The following is a 21,898-nucleotide window of genomic DNA, read 5'->3' as shown; positions in this document are numbered from 1 at the left end:
TTTTTAAGTTAGAACGCAAGGCAACCATTTTCCATTCTAACTTTAAAATATAAGTGCCTGAAGGACAGAAGTGCAGGCATTAAACTGTTTGGAACTGTGCACCCAGTAAGGCTACCAAATCATTTGTTTAACTGAAGCTGTGCTCGCATTCCTTCTAGTTTGACAGACAAGCCCAAAAAAGAGCCACTGGGGATACAAATGTTTGATTTGGATTGTGTCTGTGTCTTATCCATTAACTACAGAAGGGCCAAATATTATTCCCTTTACTGTCATTGCATTGTTTTAGTAGTATTACAGTAGGTGATGTAAGATGAATTTCTGCTTGCACGTCATAGACCCAACATTCTCTTGTGCACACACTCGCACATGCGCATAAAGTACACACTGTTTCCACATTATCATTGTTATTATTATTAATAAATCCAGCTATTTCAGGTTCCATCTTGGATAGGTGAACTTTGCTAAATAATTGCGGTGTAATTATTCTATCAAAGTCACAACTCACACTTTTTGTCAGACGCTGAAGAATGTGGACAACTGTCACGTGTATCATGGTAATTTGTCAAAGAACATGCATCTTTTCGTGGTAAATTCTGTCAATCCATACACTTTGCTGTGCATAGCTTTAATAAATTATTCTGTGGCCAGGCCAAATCACCTCTCATCCACGCCATCTGCAGAGGAATAACAAAGCCAAGGAAACATTTGTGTCTAGACACGTATTGTATGGTAGGTTAAAAGGTATCACAGAGGGACAGGAGCATTGTAATGGCATCTAATGAGATCCACTTACCACTGAATTAATGATCTCCTTTCCTAAATGAAATGGAATAGAAAATAACTTTCATAGACACATTTCATCAGTGCAATTTTGAGAGTTGACTCTAATGAAAAGGAATACTGCACGTTTCAAGATGCTTTTTTTGTTAAATCAAATCTAACTGCAATACTTTTTTAGTACTTGAAATTACTTGAAAGTACTGAATTTAATTTGTGTATTGCACATGAAAAATGCACAATACTTACAGACCACACATAAAAATGTTTTATTAAGTGTATTAACAAATTGTTTTATACATTTATCAACGTTGTTTTTGTAACCTTTGTTTCACAAACAACAGTATTATAAAAATAAAAGCACATGTAACATAGAATGCCTGTAACATGGCTACTGTGATCATGGTGTATTCTTTTTTTGTATTTTTTTTTCTTAGGCTGATTAATACATCTCTATTATAATAATTACTTTATTTTAATACAAAATGTGAAATAGAAAAGAAAAGAACAGATATATCTGCCATTATGTGCAAGTCTATACATGAGGGCACTGCAATAAAACAATAATGTTTACGTTGAACTCAATGTAACATAACGCAATGTACCAAAAAGAAAACAACATGCTGAAGAATGCATTGCTGGGATAATACTTCATCAGCTAAAGCGGTTACGTATGTAGGTACGGTAATTCTTGAAATCTGTGCAATCTACGAACTTCAGCACATACAGTAGTAGGCAACATTGTCAGTGATGATAGTTTTTATTTGATGATAGATATTTATTTGATATCCATAACTGTCAAGGTTATTTCATCAGAAGCAAGTAGGGGGAAAAGAAATTGTGGCAGTAGAAGTAAAACCTTCCTACCAAGTTGTACAAATTCATATGAAAGTTGACATGAGCATCCCAAATGCACTCTCAACAGCCATAATGAAATGAAAATGTCCCCCAAATGTCCCTCACTCTGTTCCAAAATTGTTCTTAACCATCATCAGGCGCGTGTGATAACTGCACAGCCATCTGTGCAATTGGACGGTGGCCACTTATTAGCTACATAATTTGGTTGTCTCATATTCCATCGACTTGGGCTGCTTGGCACTGAAAGTCTGCAGTGCTGCCTGGATTCTGACAACATCCGTAGCTGACAGTTTGAGCCTGTGTCGCAGTAGACAGGCGAACAGGTCCATAGGCTGCTGTCCGGGTGGGGAAAGCCTATTGACCCGGTCCCGGATTTCTAGCAGCTGCAGCAAGGCCGAGTCCTGCGATCCCTGAGTATATGGGTAGTCCAGCTGTAAAATCAGATCCTGAATTGCTTCTGGGTCAAAGTGCATACTATAGCCATACACCTGGATACCGTTTATCTTCATGTAGCCCAGGTTCCGTCCTGGTTCCAGGAACTCCAAGGGTTCATAATAGACAGACCCGTTCCCGTTAGCCATGGGGGCCTTGATCCGACTCCGCAGGTAAAAGTGGACTGTCTCAAAAAAGGTTTTCCACTTGTTCCCCAGGGTTAACGTCCAGTTGTAACAGTCCAAGGGAATGTCTAATTTAGTCCTCTCCCAGTCTGGGTAGTTGTTCTGGTCGATGGGCATGATCCAACTCTCCGAATGACTGCCCCCGAACGGGTTGATATAGACAGACAGCATGGGCTCCAGGGTGCTATTCTTGGTAAGGCAGATCTGTAAAGACATCCCCAAGAGCATGTGGACATGGTTTGACTTGTACTTGTTACTTTTCAATGTTAGCAGCATCCTCTTCCTCCAGGACGGGTCGAACCAGTTATTTAGCCTGACGTCGTTGCTGACAAAGATCCCGTGGATGCTGATCCGGGAGTCACGTCTTTCCAGCAGATAACGCAACTCCAGGTCCTGCAGGTCAGTCTCAAAGCCAATGTAGTGGTCTGTGGAGTCGGGCACCTCATTGCGGCACACGCCCTGGCTCAGCATGTAGCCGTGGTTGCAGGTGGCGCAGCGCGAACGATTCTCGTAGGAGCAGGAGGCACACGAAGTCCCCTCGCCCACAGTGCAGGGGATCACGCCCTGGCAGGACGGGTGTTCGTAGGGACAGGAACAGCTCTTGGTCTCCTCCAGGTAAGAGCCAATGTGGTTGTTCTCACTGCAGTACATGATAGACAGGATGTAGTTCAGCCAGTAGCTGAAGCGCCTGCAACAAAGACAGAGCAGCACAGGACATAAGACTAAAAGTAAAATGGCTGTGTGAAATAATATGTGAAGATTTAGTAGTTCCAAAGTTCTTTTCACAGAGTGTCATGACATGATAATGGGAGTGATTTTGGACACGTTTTGTAAAGCATTATGCATTGTCAAGTTTCTTGGCATGTGGCAGTGATGTTGCTGATTGGACAATAGTCATTATGGTTTTAGTTCATCTTGGTACCTTTAAGCTGGCTATTATAGTAATTGTTTGTCTTGGCATTACTGTCTAGAGGTTTAGGCTTGTTATGATAGACATTTAGCCTTAAGGTGAAAACACATTTACATGACTAACTTTAATTATAGTGTCCCCCTGGCCAGTTGTGTCATATTTTTGTGAAGCATACCCACACACCAATTAAGGGCACCCACATTTAAGGTTGGGGAGCAAACTTTTATGTTGGAGATGTGATGGTGAAGTGGACCCCCAGGCTGCGGGTTGAGGTTTAACATGGACTATGTCTGTGGACTGTTATTATAGTTGTTATTATTATAATTGTTGCATCTCTCTCTCTCTCTCTCTCAATAATATATCAGTATTCCAATATTAACCTGCGGGCCGCATTAAGTGAAGGTGGGCCCCCGGGCCGCCAGTTGCCCATGTATACTCTAACAGCTAAACGCTGTTGTTAACCTGATCATCTACAATATTTTATGACTCATGGCTTGTGTAATTTATAGATGACTTTTGATTAACATGCCTATAATCATAATTGACTATTATGCAAATTATGATGAGGATAATGAAATAATGATTTCCATGAATCAGGTGCTTCTATTATAGTCGGTAATAGCTATGTGACGGTGAGACCAACATTTTACTCAATCTAGAGCAAAGATAATTATATATCCCTTTAAAACTTCTAAATTAAAGTTATATGCAATTGTTTGAAGCACACTTCCATTAATCTTTAAGACTCTGACCAGATGACACAGGAAACAATGATTAATGTTGTACTGTATGTGGGTGAAGGTGGCAAACGGAGCACACAAAAAAAAACTTTTCCCTAGCTATGTGAATAGCTTTATACAGCTGCTAATGCATATTCACTCGTGTATGGTAGATAATATAGACCACCAAAATCCATCCTATTTCAAATGAAAAAGGTCTGTTATCTTTGGCTAGAGTTATGTGCCATGTGGGCAATTGTGCATTATCCCGCCTCCTCAGTGGAAGCTGTGCACAGCAAGAGGCAGGTAGTTGTCCCATCATTCTAGCATACACTGTGGCAGCACGGTATGCAAATTGTCTTGCAGACGCGGCAGCCAGGAGGGACAAACCTAGAGCAGGCGGGTGCTCACCGCACAAGCTGTTCATTGTCGGTCAGGCCATTTCACTCAGATCAACAACACAGACCCGCATAATCATGGAGCCAAGGATTCAATTTCCTGCTGTGGGTAAACTAGCTATTTTGTGGGAGATGATAGATGTTGCAATCTCGCATTAAAAACATTTCTTTCCCTTGGAAACACAAAAGCCACATGTCAAATGGTTTGTGGCTGCTCTAGCTGATATCCTGAAACCTTCTCTATTCTCCCGGAACGTATTCAGGGTTTTTCCTCGCTCAGAATAGGCCTTTAGGGGATGACTACACATGACAGTATCATGATCTGTCCATGTCATGACTACACGGAAGAGTAAAATGTGTAAGCTTATTTGCCCGAATACCTGGCATTTTTCTGCAATATCTTTGACCACCTTAACACAACCTTTTGTTAAATTTTAAAACCCCAAATAATTGTACTATGACATTAGAAGGAGGGAGGGGAATGGAATGCCACAAGTCATTCAAATGGGAAGCTGATTTGGTAAAAATGCTAGTGATTGATTTAGATTTTTGCGTCCCTGAAATTACCTGAAAACCAACCACAAAGAAAATGTACAAGGAAGTTCTTAATCTCAAAATGGCAAAGTAGGTGGATGCATTTCACAAGATGTTACGCAAATTGTAGCCATTCCCGTTGGCTATTTCTTTATCTCACTTTTTCAGACAAAGACCATAATGCTTCGGTACATGAACACAATGTTACCGAGATGCATGAATTCTCTTTTTAAAAAGAAAGAATAAATCCACCATGAACTTTGTCCAAAACAGCAACAATAATAATACAAAAGCCAATAAGGAAGCAGGCAATGGAACAGAGATAATGCCATTATTTTCAGCATGCAAAAGTAAACATGTTTTCTTGAATAACACTGAGCTTACTTTAAGGTAATTGTCCTCTGAAAACTGGACCTAATTTTTTATCAAGTGAAAACATGTACAACTTTAAATACAATAAAAATGCAATTAAGGAGTTTCCAACATATGTGATATATTCAGCTTGCATATTGAAAATACAGAGATTACCGCTGTTCCATTGTCTATTTCTTTATTAGCTTTTATGAAATGACAACGTTTATAGTGGATGTAATGCTCATGTGAGAGACCTGTACTGTAGCTGTAATGCCTGCTCACAGCTGGATAAGCTGGGTAACGACAAATGTCCAGGTTATAACTACGGTACACAGTATACTGTGTGTGTGTGTGTGTGTGTGTGTGTGTGTGTGTGTGTGTGTGTGTGTGTGTGTGTGTGTGTGTGTGTGTGTGTGTGTGTAGTACAGTATACACACAGTATACGCACGCACAGCAGCACACACACACACACACACACACACACACACACACACACACACACACACACACACACACACACACACATATATATTTGTGTGTGTGTGCGTGTGTGCGTGCGTGCGTGCGTGCGTGTGTATACACAGTATTATAATATATATAATTGATATTTACTTTTAAAGTTTTACAATGTCATTCAAATGAATACGTTCTGGACATTTTTACTTTAGAAGCTTTAAATAAGAGCTTACTTAATTCATTGATTCAAGGTATTACACCAAATTAAGAGTTGTAAGATTTACTCTGTTCTCTCACTCCACTGCATTTCAAATGATCCCACAGTGGTAGATAGATACCTCTCATCTACCATCAATGTGCTCATAAGTCAAATTAAATTTCAATCCATCCTCAGGGCAGATTTGTGCATGTGGATGAAGCCTAGTTATAGGCTAAAATGAATTTCAATGGAAATCTCCTCATGCATATCTCCAGACAGAACTACATAATTCATCTAAGGATTCAAGTTAAATGCTACCGTGCTGTAGATTCCTTCTTTTGCCAAAGAAATGTAGACTCGTGATGTCCCTGAGCTGCATAATGCCGTGCTAATGGATTGAGTTCATTATTAGCCTAGTTTTTCAGGGATAACAACGTTGTATAGTGCCAAGACTGCATAGCATAAACAACTGAGGTTCTGTTAAACTGACACTAAACTAGGCCTAATTGTGCTCAGGTCAGGTAATTTTGCTCATTTTTGTGTAACACAGGGGTCTTCAATGTTTTCAGGCCAAGGACCCCTTAGTTGAGAGAGAGATGAAGCAGGGACCCCCACTACATAATGTAATGTATAAAATTGTGTTCCAGATTAAAAATGTACATGGATTATTTCTTATACAGTTTAGACTTGACAGCACTATCATCTGTGTAGGTTGGATTAACGTGTATTTTCATATACCGGTATTTAACCACTTGAACTGTCAATGCCTACTAGTCTGCTCTTCTTTTCCCTCTACACCAAACCTCTGTGCCAAAAAATAGCCGATCTACAAGCTCACAATGCCTCGCAGCACGAGGCGTTGTGAGCTTGTAGTTCGACCGACAATTTTTTGGCTAATGTTCCATTAAGAATAGGGGTGCTAGGGTTCAAGTGATCAAACATGATCACACAAAGATTTGGCGGACCCCCTGTAGTAACTCTGAGGGCCCCCTAGGGGTCCTCTCTACTCAGTACATATATGTGTTTTATATTTGTGATGATACTGAATGTTTTTTGGCGCTACTTTATCCACAAATTTCCCAATGAGCTTACTGTTTTTTTCGTCCATGCCTTACCCCTTAACCCTAAACTTTTTTTTGCCATTTTTTACTATTTTTAAATAAATAAAAAATAACCCCAATGGAAACTAGACCGCAAGGACCTTTTTGGTGTAATCCTTTTAGACTAAAGGGGAACACACACGGGCTGCGGACAGGCTGCCGGACATTTTTCACCACACGCAACAACTGGAAATAAAACAGTGGCGTATCGGAGAGGCGGGCGTGCCTACGTGTCTGACGCCGCCGGTGTGGGTAGGTTTATTGAAAATAACGGGGGCGGCTGTTTTGAAGTGCGCCGTCCACAGCCGATATTCAATCAATCGATGCAACCCTCACATTGTGTGCTGTATACTGTATACTACACACACACACACACACACACACACACACACACACACACACACAAACACAAACACACAGTTGTATTGACATCTGTGTTGACTAAAAGGTGAGCAGTGAAGCTTCTCATCTTCTCACCTCTCTCTCAGCATAATGACTCTGGGCTGTGTTCGACACCTCTTGCTAAGGCTGAAGAGCTTGCTGACAATGCGTCGTGCTTTGCTGAGGAGCTGTTGGTTGCTGAGCTCCAGCTGACGGTAGCGCTGGTGTGCAGCCGGCTCCATCTTCCAAAAATACTGGATAGCAGATGTGTTGAGGGCATAGAACGTAGGGAGCCGCCGCACAAAGTTCTGGAACTCATCTGAAAGGCAGACAGGTGCGGAGAGTTATAAATCCTAGTTGCAAAAAGTTTGCACATCCAAACAACAATACATCAGCTTCTGGACAGAACACGTGAAACCAGGAAAAAACTGCTCCACGCAATGGATCATGCTCCCATGAACATTTCGTTGTTGTCGGGTGGAAACCTTGTATGTCCAAACTGTTCGTTTTGTGTTTATCATTTTAAAAATGATTTAAACTAGTGAAAAAAAAAACAATACAAAGGGAAATGACCAGCCAAACAGAAGGCCATAGTAGACTGCTGTATCTGCAGCAGGCTATAAGCACTGCCGTCTGCTGGGCACAGGATATAAAAATAATCACATTACATTTTCCTACCATTCAATGCCAATATCATCAACGGTTTGTTATCTGGGTGAATCAATAACAGTATGAGAAAATGATTCCAGCGTTCGCAATTAATACACGTTATGCTGATAATACCGTATCAGATTGGAAAACCTCTCTAGACTCATTGGATTGCCTGATGATTAGTCAGGGTGTATTGCAATGAAATAATACTATTAGTGTAAATGCAATGCAATGCAGTGTATTGAATGGTTTCAGGTCTGCTTCCCAAAGTGCAGAATGTTTCCCAAGTGGAGTGTTTTCATGCTGTTCATTGGAGAGGAGAGAGGGTGAAAGAGTGCGCCGGTGTGCTCCATTACAGATTATGTATAGCAAATCCTTCTCCCTCTGATACCTGGTAAATCAGTCATGCACATTATGCTCCCAGAAAGGCTTGCTTGTTGTCTTTGCGGTCATTCCAGTCCTTTGTTCTTTGTCTTCTCCTTCTTTTTTTTGTTTTTAATCAGGCTTGCGCTCTTGTTCTCGGTGGAATTACAGTACCCTGTGCTCTCCAACGTGCTTACACTGGCAAGATTCCCAGGGACGGGGGTAAAGTATCAGCTGCTGCCAAAACTAGAATGTTATTTTGCCGTGGTGACAATGGCACCTCATCCCTGAAAGCCTGATGTCTTCCTACCATTATCACCTTGTCAGCAACTGAAAGCAGCAAAGTAACAATGCCTCCCTTTTATATGACTTCTAAAACAAAAGGGTCCCTTGGAGTAGAAGGCACACATCTATAGCAAACAGAGGCACACTGTGAGCACGATAACAAATATCATATAAATATAAATAAATCCCATGACATGAAAAAACTGAGAAAATATAATACCTGATTTATACTTGCTTGTGCTACGTGTCGTCCATCGAAAATAGCGGATCTCACAACGCAAAGATTGAAAATCGTCTATGTTCAGTGTGTGACACCAGCGTACAACTAAGTAAAAACTAGGCTTTAGGGTTGGGGTTTTGTTTGTACAGACAGACTGGCTCTGTTTTTCTTTAGTTTTTGTCTTTTTTGGAGGCTATGAACCTCAGTATTATGAGAAATGTTAATTAATTCCTTTGACAAATTAGGCTAATTTTGTTAGTGGCTTGGTGACCATGAATGAGTTAACACAATGCTGAAATCCAATGTCATTGTAGTCCTGGAGCATTTATTTTTATAGCTAATTGGTCGAGCAAAACCTGATTTAACAACTAAAAAGAATACAGAAATGTATTTCCTAATTGTGTTAGTCAACTATACATTATCTATGTCCAAATGTCAAAACTAAAAGACATATTGTGTGTTACATTTCTCTATATTCCAATTGCGATCATTGCTATAGAGTGTTTGTTCAGTAACAGGGTTCTCCTTCTGGGATAGTTATCCAATCAGTAGAGAGAACTCATACATGATACAGGAGAAACGAGTGAACTTGGAAGTGAAAAACAAAAGCACAAAAGCTGAAGGTGATTAATGATCTTTGTGGAGTTCTCCACAAATCTCAACCTGAAAATGTATTTTCTGTTTACTAAATAAATGGAGAAATGGGAGACTCCTGTTACTGAGCAAAGACTGATCTAATGGAATATAGAGGTTTAACATTTTTTAACAAAATACAAAACATATCTATATTATAATAAATAAATAAAACGTACAGTCGTACACAACTTTTAATGTCTTTGACCCATTTAGAACGGGTACACATTATTGTGTATCATTATTTTATGCTTTAACTATTGAAAAATAGCAGATATACAAGCTCACAGCGCGGCACCGAGTGCCGCGCTGCGAGCTTGTAGATCTGCTATTTTTGAAAAGAATCGTGAAAATTAGAATTTTGACCCGATTCTATAAGTGTCTTTTGAATCCTTCTAAGGTTTTTTGAAAAACCTATGTTTCTATGTCAGCAATCTGGTGAGCCATTGTCAAAGAAAAGGTCCTTTTCACTTAACTGGAGCTCAGTTAGTCTGTTCTTGAGAGACTACTATGTCAGTGGTTCTCAAACTTTTTCATGTGAAGGACCCCCAAAATGATATGTATTTGGCCACGGACCCCCATCTCAAAATATCTAGTTCCAGGGACCATCCAGAAGCAAAATTTGAGTTACAAACGTTCGCTTTGAAAATACATAATATTCAAAGATTTGCACACATTTTCTGGACTTTTTCAAAAATAGCAGATCTAGCTTGTATATCTGCTATTTTTCACTGGTTAAAGCGTTCAATAATTCTAGGCCTGTAAATAGCATGTCCTCACTAACTGCTCATGCAGTATTTACAGACATTAAGCAAAAACGTTTTCAGAATGTATCTGAATGTACCTACATGTCAAAATTAGTATAGTTCACCATAATAATACTGACTTTTTTAACTATATATGACAGTATATATTTGCTACTTGATTGCTAACTTCTTCATCCTTCTGCTGCATGAATGTATATTCTGGCATATTTATTCATCCATAATATTCTGTATAAGACATAATCTGTAAAATTATTTGGTTACAACATATCTGTACCATACTGACTTAACAGTCTTAATGTATCCATAGATTCCTTCTTCTATTCTTTATTCTGTATATTGTTCTTTATATACCCTACTTTAGTGACCCAGAGAAGGTGCAATTCTAAACGCTATATCCTAGTGACCTAGTCTATGGTCAGTTACGCCACTGTGAACACTGCTAATGCAGTTTTTGCACACTTTATACAGTTTATTACTTACTCACTGTATAATGTATCACTACTGGTAGTACAGTATTACCTTTTATATTTATATTTATATTACCTTGTATTATATTTTGCCTTGTATTATATTTTGCCATTTTATCACTAACATTACACAAACCAGCTCAGTGGCTACTTACCTTTAACTGCTTATTTATAATACAGCACAAACTTTCAAAATGAATTATCTATGGTACTGATGAAGGAATAGATCACATTTATTCTCTGCATATGAGTAGCATTATAAACTATTTAGTGTTGTTCTCAGCTTATTAAATCAATTTTATTTATTTCATTTGTTTACTATGGACAGTGAACACTAATCAGTAATTCATTTCCCACATCAATAAAGGCGTTAGATAATGAGCTCATTTTCATCTGTAGTCGGTGGGCATGTTATTAATTGGTGGTCTAGAATTGTCAAATGTTTACAGTATACAGTACAACAAAACAAAATCCAATCCAATAAATACATGATTGTATGTATGTAAAAGGCAGTGTAAGAGATGAGGTAGTATGATTGATTGCAAGTTTCTCTTAATTAGGAAGACTGCGGTGGGCTGTGCGGTAGTAGGTGGCTCTAACTGAGTAGACTTTTAGCAAACTTGCTATACCTGTGTTGTAAAGCACAGTTCCCTCTATTAGTTGCCCTTGTTGCCCTGTTACTACTATCCTGCATTATGAACTGGATCAGTAGATGAGGTGAAAACCCAATGAAAACCTTGAAGTTGAGACAAGCATATCCAAATTAAATTGCACTTTTATAGTTGTTGTCACGCTTGGTTCTGACCAGCTTGTAAAACAGTATGTTAAGTAGGAAAATATCATATAGCATGCATAAAAAGGTTGGCTGTACTGTCCAGCCCCTGAAATGGAATCCTGTGGTTTCCGTGGGACCCAATGCAAGTCTCACGGGTGTGAACAAAAAAACCTACGGGTCCCAGAATAACACAGATATTATGGACCTGAAGCATGGAGTCAACAACTGAAGTTGAAAAATCAAAGCAGGTCATTATAATAATTAATAGGCCTAAATGTGCTGTATTTGTTGTTGAGACATTCAGCCATATGATTTTGTTGCTGGAAATGGCTTTGTCGACATAGTGTGTAGCCACAAAATATGACAAATGTGCCATCACAAACAGTATATGGACTGACGATTACCATAAAAACCTCATTCATATCCAGTACCATCCATTACACAAGCCACGACTTCGGTCTTGTTTTGAGGATGTTATTTGCATCACCCTTCGAAGATGGTGTGTCAAAAAACAGAACAGAACATCATGCACCTGCTGTTCCAGAAACGTTGTGCATTTGGAATAGACACATCACTGACATAGCTAACATAATTTCTGCCCATGTGTGGATACACCAGGCTCAACTGCAATGCACACATCCTAAACGTCATCCTGACGAGTTAGACGGGTCAATAGAGTATATGGTTTACAGTAACCCCAAATTGATAAAAAGGTTTTTCAAATGATTCTGGTAGTATTGAGCATTCTAACATACTAAAAATCTAGGGAAATATATATTCTGGAAAGGCAATATTTTCAAGATGGCATCCAAAATAGCCGTGTGGTGCTTAAAATGGCTACAGTATATCTCAATTGAAAACATTATACAAAACATTTTTGTATGCATTTTTGTAATTGAGATATAGCTATTTTAAACTCCCGGCCACCAAAATATTTTAACTCACTTTGCAATTGTGATATAGTCATTTTAAAGGACCAGGTCACCTCTGGGACAACCAGATCTTATTTTATTGTTGTGTGGGACACGATCAACACAATCCTGAGTTATTTTTTGTGTTCAATCTGTGTTTTTAGATATTTTAGTATTTCAGCCGATTTCAGCATGCTACAACTGGTCATATGATGCAAAATGCATCATATGACCAGTTGTAGCATGCTGAAATACTAACATATCTAAAAACACACACTCCTGGCAGACATCTTGAAAATTATGCCTTTCCAGAAGGCATATTTTCCTAGATTTGTAGTATTAGATATTCTAGATATTCTGATATTGACCCGTTCAAGTGCATTTGCCCCAGCTGTGCTGGCAAAGACACCCGAGCTGACCAAGCTATTGACCTGGTCAAACATTCAGGTCTGCAGAACAGCTTGAAGAAATCCCTCAAGCAATCTATCAAGATTATGATATGCTGGATTCCATACTGCAACAGCATGAGGAGATCTCCTCATTACTGACGACCAATAAACCAATAAGGAAAACATATGCAGCAGTCAGATCAATGCAAACACTTTGAAAACAATGGTTGCCTTCCTCAAGTTATTCAAGGATGCTACCAATCACCTTGAGTCTGACAACACAGCCCCCGGCATGTCGCTTGTGCTACGTAACGTGATACATTAGACCCAGCAAACACTGCCACCGCATCACCTTTTCTCTCTGAAGTCGCCAAAGTCTGTGCCTAGCATCTCTAAGAACTAATGGGCACTAGTGAAGCCCCTGCACATCATGTACTGTACAGACACTACAGTACAGGATTACAACGTTACCTGACGCTACAGATGCTGGGTCCAAATACAATGAATGCTTTAGAATGGCTAGCCGAGCCTAGGCCTATTATTAAAACAATCCAATCCAAATGCGCAAAGTAAATTATCCACAAGATGCAGTTTGATCTGGTCCCAGCAGAGGATAAGCCACCACCACCCAAAAAAACAAAGTCACCAATTCACAGACTGGGAATATGATGCATCCTGTGTTTTGGCACAAAAAGCTGTGGGTGATGAAATATCTCAGCACCCACCTATCAGAACACCCAGACAGCAGTCTTCCATGGTGGAAGTTCCACCGAGATTCAACAGAGACTTCTCAAAATTGGCATGTTTTATCCTGAGCATCCCTCCCTGCGTATAGTGCACCCAGGGGCGTCACAAGGGGTAGGAAAGTGGGACTGAGTTACTGGGGCCCAAGGTGGAGGGGCCCTAATAACTTTATCTATTGAAAAATAGCAGATATACAAGCTCACAGCGCGGCACCGAGTGCCGCGCTGCGAGCTTGTAGATCTGCTATTTTTGAAAAGTTGTGAAAATGTGTGAAAAACTTTGAATATATGTATTTTTTAAGCGAACATTTCTAACTCAAATTTTGCTTCTGGGAGTCCCTGGAACTAAATATTTTGAGATCGGGGTCCGTGGCCAAATACATATCATCTTGGGGGTCCTTGACATAGGTTTCTTGCACACATTTTCACGATTTTGCCGCGCTGCGAGCTTGTATATCTGCTATTTTTCAATAGTTAACATTCATGGGGGGCCCGCAGTGAATCCTTGTACCCAGGGCCCAGAATTTGGTGTGACGCCCCTGAGTGCACCCGAGGGCATTGTTAGTGTCTGTGGGCACATCTTGGAAGAGACAGTGCACACTGCACAGTGCATCAGCCCACCCGTAATATTCTCTTCCTTCCTCCACAGCAATCTTAGGTAGACCAAGTGCTTCATTGTAGGCTACTTCGTCAAATTACTTAATTCTATTATTCATTAGGAGTATTTAGGATGTATTTAAAATGTTAAATGTGTTATTACCGTATATGATGTCTGTGTTGGTGAGAAAATTCTAATTTGATGTATTTTTGCTTTTTAGATTTTTTTTAGGAAATACTTCAAGGCATCTGACTATACAGGTACAACTCTATAGACTATAGCTGCTGTTATTCATGTTGTTCTTTTGTATAATGTATTTCCAAGTGGCTCTGGCCTGTTTTATATTTTATGTTAAAAGAAAGATGTTTATACAAGTTATACTACTGTACTTAGTCATCTGTTAAAGCCCTTCGTTTTTAAGTCATTCACATAAATGTGCCTCAATGGCTATCACAAGGTTTCGGTGTTATTGCTTGTCAATTACTGTGAATTATTGTGCATACACGTTTTTCTGTCACAGCCTATCAATTATGATGTTTTGTATAAAAGTAGTTTACAGGAGTCTTCACATGGGAAGCTACAGGCGAGTCTAGTAATTCATTTTCAATGCAAGAAGAGCAGGCTGGTTTGGAGATGCGGCAATCTGTCAGGTGGAGTGACATTGTGAGAAGTGGGCACACTCCTGTGAAACTGTCACTTTCTTACAGGGGCATCACAAGGTGGGGGGAAAGTGGGACTGAGTTACTAGGGCTCAAGGTGGAGGGGCCCTAATTATTTTATACTTTAGCTATTGAAGAATAGCAGATATACAAGCTCACTGCACGGCACTGAGTGCCGCGCTGCGAGTTTGTAGATCTGCTATTTTTAGTTTAAGTAGTGAAAATGTGTGCAAATCTTTGAATATAATATATTTTGAAACTCAAATTTTGCTTCTGGGGGGTCCCTGAAACGAAATATTTTGAGATGGGGGTCCGTGGCCAAATACATATCATTTTGGGGGTCCTTGAAATGAAAAAGTTGGAGCACCACTGACATAGAAACATAGTTTTTTCAAAAAACCTTCAAAGATTTTCAAAGAGATTTTCAACATTTTTCAAAAAGTGTGGCACTTGGTGCCGCGCTGTGAGCTTGTATATCTGCTATTTTTCAATAGTTAAAGCACAAAATAACGCAGTGAATCCTTGTACCCAGGGCCCAGAATTTGGTGCGACACCCCTGCTTTCTTGCTCGTTTCACACGCCTGCCCGCAACGTTGAAATGAGTTGAAAACAAGTTTCAGATGAGCACAGTGCAACCATGATCCAAGCGAGAACACAGAAAAGCCATGTAGGCTAATAAAACAATAAGCCCACATATTGTTTAATGTGGTCAAGCTTTACTTTAGTTTACCATTACATGTACAGTATGTATGTCAAAAGGCAGAGAAGCGGGAAAAAACATATATATACAGGTATATATATATATTTTATTACATACAGGTTATGCATCTATGTATTAATAGCTTGCTGATAATCAGTTAGCCCAGTCCACTGTGTCTCTGTCCATTGTGCTGAAATGGTAACAAGCTGGTTCCAGCCCCTGAATCGCAGGCCACTGCCATTAAAAACTGAAATGGTCAAATCCTCCCTCTCTCTCTCTCTCTCTCTCTCACGCACGCCCACGCATGCACACACACACACACATGCACGCACGCACGCACGCACGCACACACGCACGCACGCACGCACGCACGCACGCACGCACACACACACACACACACACACACACACGTATTTAATTCCCGATTGAAACATTGCGGGAGCAGGCGGTACTTAAACTTAGCTGTTGAGGGAGCGGGTGGACAGAAATAAACTGCAGTGGGAAAGGGGCGGTAATGGTCAGAAATCCAGCAGGAAGGAGCAGGCTCTAGTTGGCTGATTTCTTTTTTAGTTGTTATTTTTTTGTTATGGTCTTATATGCCTAAAGTTATCTAGGTTGAATTAAATAGTACTGTACGATCAAACCCCCTGTTACTTGAACCTTTTGTAGCTGAGAGTGTACAAAATTGTAACCAAATGGTCCATTTGGTTACTTTTGTACAATCTCTTGAGTTAAATGAACCCTGAGGATGTTACTGTCTGGCTGCCTTTTCAACACTTATTCCCTGCCTTTCCAAAGAGGTAAAGTCATTATTTAGTCATTCTTTCAACTCAAAGAGATGCCTTTGAGCTTTTGTCACAGCAGGAGCCTCCTCATCAGCTGATGATGATTCATTGCAGTGCTCCACATTGTCCTCTACATACCTCCAATGTGTCACCTCCATTTCAGTTTCACCGTGCTCATCCCCTACACTATCTCTGACATTGTCACAACTTGTGCATGTGAGAAAAGAAGAATTACTTTTGTATGATATTATTAGGCGTAGGCGTACAGTAAGCTATTACATTTAGGGTGCTAGCAAGCATCTGTTCATTTTCCTTGACAGTCAGTTTCCTTTCCATTCTTCAAAAAATTCTAAAGATTACGCATGCGCGAGGTGCAGTGGTGCAGTAGTATGTGCATAGCATGTGAGCAACGCCACTTAAGATGGGCCGTAACAGTGGAGTGTAATATTCCACCCCGTGGGGGGGTGGGGGGGCACCACTGCTGAATTAATGTACTGTACCGACAGCACTGACCTGACTCCTCAAAGTCCTGGTTGGCCATAGTCCAGGAATCTCTGATGCGCTGCAAGCTGGCCTCCATTGCTCTCAGGTCCACCTCGGGGCAGTTACACTGGGGGTAGTCCACACTGCAGTGGCACCAGCAGTCATTGTCCCGGCACACAAACTGGCCCTCCTCATTACATCCAATGTAGCTGAGAGCTGCCTGCACAAATCTGGCCCTCAGGTACTGTGGCAGTATGGCCTGGAGGCCTGGGGCAATGACAGAGAACAGAACAGTTAGGAACGTCACATGAATAATTGAAGTGTAACTAGTTTGGGTATTGCATACATCTGTTGTGTTGTAACCGTGTGCAACTGTACATCTGTAAATCTGTAAATGTAAGGAAATACTATATTGGTTTTTGTTTCACCCCTGGTGGACGGGAGGTCCGGGGCAAGACAAATGTATTACACTTTTTGTCTGTGGCAACAGCCAATCAAATCATGCTTATAGTTTATTTTAACCAATCACAGGTCAGGTGTCAATGCATTTCTAACATTATACAGTTGAGGCTGAAAATTATGTTTTACTGAATTGTGGAATAAGACTTTTTTTTTCACCCGTCTTACTATAACTGTACTCCAATCATAACCACATGCTACTGTCAAAACTTGATTTCAGCTTTAACCCTCATGATACCTCTATAGAACACTATACCACTTTACTTATGCCAATGCATTAAATGAGACATGGATCATTGATGTAATAAATGCACTTAAAACATCACACTCACACTCATGGTCTTAAAACAAAATATCTTATCAACAAAAATGAACACCATGACAAAACTACACAAAGTTCCGCCACATAATCCCCCATTGCATTACTGTACCATAGTTACAGTAATTAACAGAAGCAACACAATTAACACACTTCTTGCTGCCCAAGTGCATCATGGGAAATCAACAGAGAGCTTCAGTGGGCACGCCCCCAGTTAAATTTGGCAACACTTAAAACGCAGCTGTTACTAATCGAACTGAACTGAAACCATTGTTCTTTGTCCCTCTCCTCATGAGATACTCACTATGGGATATCAGCGCCATTAACACAGGGATATAGGCAGTCCCCAAAGGCACGACACGTGGGTTATCGCTCTCCCCCCCGCCGCATCGCACTGCCGAGGGTCGCGTGACTATTCCACCAGGCCCCGCGAGACAGACAGCCCTGACAGCGCTCGCGGAGCTAGTGACGTTTTCCCAGGGAACTTCGCCGATTCCACCAGGCCCCGCTGACAGACAGCCTTGGCGGGACTCGCGGGGCCAGTGACGCTTTCCCAGGGTTCTTCGCCAGCGAAAATACAGGCTTTGGCCATTACACTTCTCCCTCCACCGAATGGCGCCAGAGCACCTCAGATGGAAACTGAGGGTTTTTCATTGACAAATCCTACTCTCCTACATATGGAGGACTGCATGTCAACACAGGAATGAAGTCACAGTCCACATTTGCTAGCTATATCGCCGTAGGCAACAGAGGCACGACTGTGGGTGGCCGCTCCCCTCCTCGCCGCATCGAGGCGCCGGGGGTCGCAACTAAACCTGTGACATTTCCGTGGCTTCCGGCAGGCACCACACGTGGGTCCACGGAAACCCGTTTCGATTCCAACAGCCAAACCTGGAGGTTACAACCCCGGTCCTTTTACCTCTGTGAGAGGGACACTCGCTATGAAGAACGAAGGACCCGGACTGCTTCCACAGCTTCCAGCGGGCGCGGCGGGAACCCGTGAAGTCAGCGCCGGTCCCCAGCTTGTGCCAGTATGACGGAGCTTAGGTCCGACGACCTCACAGGTGTTTGGCCTCTATACTGGGTGGAGTCAGAGCGCCTCCAATGGGAACAGAGTTTCATTGACATCCCCACTCTCCTCTGCGACACTTCGCAATTTGCGAGCAGAGAAACGGTGATAAGAGGAAGCGCGTAGGTCCACGTCACCCTTAAGAACCCGGGAGGTGGGACTTTTGTCCCGGGAGTACAGTGTAGCCCTGTCATCGCCTGGGGGCGCTAATATCCCACAGTGAGCATCTCACTCACAGAGGAAAAAGAACCAGGGATACATACGTAACCTCTAGTTTAGTGGCAAGATGAACAATTCATGATCACTATAGGATAACACTATAGGATAACAATAACAACTATAGGATACAATCGGGGCGATACATTGTTGTTGTTGTTGTTTCCCCCTTGATTATCATGCATTGGGATTCACATGCAATTTGATCACTTGCCAACAGAACAGAAAGTGTGACAATTCCATCAGAAATGTGGTGGGTTCAATTATGGGAAGCCAACCTTGTAAATGGATCTTGTTTTCAGGGCTCTGAACCAAAACGGAACTGACTGAGTCGAGGTTGTCATAGTTACTGCATCCAAGAGGGCCCGTCCTTGTTTCGGTCACCTAACGGGAGGAGAAGAGAGGTGTAATGTCAATAATCCATACTGTTAGAGTCATCCACTAACATAATTAAATGTTCAGAGAGAGAAAACATAAGAGGGAAATGACAGAGAGAGAGTGACAGTAAAAGAGACATGAAGGTAAGAGAGAGAGAAGCTGAATGTCACAAGAAACACAATTAACAATTCCCTTTTCACTCTCTAACTCCACTTTTAAGGAACACAAAATACATTACGCATTATTCAATCTCCACCGTGCAAATCACATTTAGGATAATGGCAAACCAGCGAGACAGGTGAAAATTGAGTTGAGTAACAAAGTGCTCTGGAGTAAACCTTTAATGGATATGTCAAGGTGTGATCTGTCAAATGATAGTGCTAATAATAATAATTCTCTATTCATAAAGCACTTATCTAAACAAGGTTACAACGTGCTTTACATAAAACTAAAGAAGTCAAATGAAATCAGCATCAGAATAAAACAACAACAACACAATAACATAAATTGAGTATAACGTGCTGTGAAAAAAATATAAAAAAAAGAAGAAAAGAAATATGGAAGGGTATTTCGATAATGCCATTCCATAATTTCATTTCATTTATAAGTGATTTAAAATTAGACACTGATTTAGCGAGCCTGAGCTCCTCAGGCAGGTCGTTTCAGAGTCAAGGAATGCTGACAGCAAAGGCACGGTCACCCTTTGTCTTCGTCCTCGACTGAGGAGCAACCAGTAGGTTCTTGCCGGAGGACAGCAGGGTGCGCACAGGCTCATAGGGGGTTAATAACTCAAGAATGTAATTAGGGGCCAGGCCATGAAGCGCTGTAAAGCTATAATCCGCAAGTTTAATGTCCATTGTAAGATAATTGTAACAATGTCCAAAGTACAATAAAGATGGCAGCGCATCCGGTGTGGACAATAGTGCTCCAACCTCTGCATACAGTAAGTATGTGCTAGTTATATTTTATAAACTTAGACTAACTACTATACCATACAGAATACCACACACAATTAGAAAATATTAAAACACCAAAGGGCCGACTATATCTCCTGACATCAGTCGGACCGTAACAAAGTCTCAAACATATGCACCACATTTAAACGATTTTATTTTACTATCATCATCAATATTTAATATCAATGGTCTTTTTCAGGTGTGTGCTCTGAACAAACACAAATAACTGTTAGATGTGCTATGTAAAAAAATACAATAAAATGGCCTTTCTTTGACCCCTTCAGAATGAGACAACAGGGAACAAGGAATCCTGACAAATTATACTCTGGAAAAAATATTCTTCTTTGACGGTGCTGGCGGGCCGTTTCTAATTCAATTTAGGAATGAAGCCGCGGACCATATAAAATTTGCCCTCGGGCCGCATTTGGCCCCCGGGCTGAACCGTAGGTCATACAACCAATAAATCATTTCCCCTGGATTCCTTGGATCACGATTCATGACACAAGTCAACCCATATTAGGCCACGCAGGGGCGTCACACCAAATTCTGGGCCCTGGGTACAAGGATTCACTGCGGGCCTCCCGTGAATATTAACTATTGAAAAATAGCAGATATACAAGCTCACAGCGCGGCACCGAGTGCCGCGCTGCGAGCTTGTATATCTGCTATTTTTTAAAAATCGTGAAAATGTGTGCAAGAAACCTATGTCAAGGACCCCCAAGATGATATGTATTTGGCCACGGACCCCGATCTCAAAATATTTAGTTCCAGGGACCACCAGAAGCAAAATTTGAGTTAGAAATGTCCGCTTGAAAAATACATATATTCAAAGATTTTCACACATTTTCACAACTTTTCAAAAATAGCAGATCTACAAGCTCGCAGCGCGGCACTCGGTGCCGCGCTGTGAGCTTGTATATCTGCTATTTTTCAATAGATAAAGTTATTAGGGCCCCTCCACCTTGGGCCCCAGTAACTCAGTCCCACTTTCCTACCCCTTGTGACGCCCCTGAGGCCACGCACATTTCCACCTGACTAGATTTTCCGCCATTTTGAGTTTTCTGCAAAACAAACTTTTTGCTACCACTCGTGAATTTCACTGCACCTCGTTTCCCCTCTGTTTGGCCGTGTGCCCCTTGAAAAAATATATAGATGCCCCTCGGCCACAGTGGCCTTGATGCCCTGCCCGCACTTCCCCTCCTGATTTCACAGTTATCTACACGAAAGTGACATTATTTTCAAGCTGGAGCGAGCTATGCAATTTGTATCCTGGGAAAACCACTGTTTAACATTTCAGTGAAGATAATGAACAACAACAGTTAAAACTCTGTAACAAAACGTGGTTTATCCGAGGACACACGCGTGCGTGCGCGCATCCGTGCATGCGTGCATGCGAGTGAGAGAGAAATTCATTATGAGAAATAGAAACATCTGCATTACTTAATTTACATGAAGTCTACACCATTAGAAAATAAGATTTCTAATTTGATTTCTAATTTGCCTGTTATCTCTGCTATATGGTACCACATCAATATAGCATGGAATTGTGGACAAAATATTATCCAACGATAACACAATATTCTAAGTTTTGGGTCTGAAAGGCTAAATCTCATCAAATGGTGGTCCGTGGCTCAAATGCCCAATAAATAATGGACCACTGCAGTCCATCTATAGCCCACTGTATCACATCTGTAGACCACTGTCGCACACATTTAGACCACTGCAGTGCATCTATAGACCAATCTAGTGCATTTGTGGACCACTGTGCT

The 21,898-nt window shown here is 41.0% G+C and overlaps 1 protein-coding gene across 1 annotated transcript in view; it reads right to left on the bottom strand.

Annotated features, from left to right (window-relative positions):
- Positions 1 to 1,823: 1,823 nt before the first annotated feature.
- Positions 1,824 to 21,898, bottom strand: part of brinp3a.1 (bone morphogenetic protein/retinoic acid inducible neural-specific 3a, tandem duplicate 1) — a gene marked incomplete at both ends in the record, with an annotated part of 57,527 nt that continues 37,452 nt past the window's right edge. Inside the window, 4 exons of the mRNA XM_080723123.1 lie at positions 1,824 to 2,940; positions 7,400 to 7,622; positions 16,763 to 16,999; positions 19,074 to 19,179. Coding sequence (XP_080579249.1) covers positions 1,824 to 2,940; positions 7,400 to 7,622; positions 16,763 to 16,999; positions 19,074 to 19,179 — 1,683 coding nt within the window. The remainder of the gene's footprint in view (positions 2,941 to 7,399; positions 7,623 to 16,762; positions 17,000 to 19,073; positions 19,180 to 21,898) is intronic.

Source organism: Nannobrachium achirus, assembly GCF_963921795.1.
Source record: "Nannobrachium achirus genome assembly, chromosome: 1".
NCBI classification, from domain to species: Eukaryota; Metazoa; Chordata; class Actinopteri; order Myctophiformes; family Myctophidae; genus Nannobrachium; species Nannobrachium achirus.
Note: the sequence above shows the minus strand (reverse complement) of the source record. Positions and strands in the feature narration are given on the sequence as shown.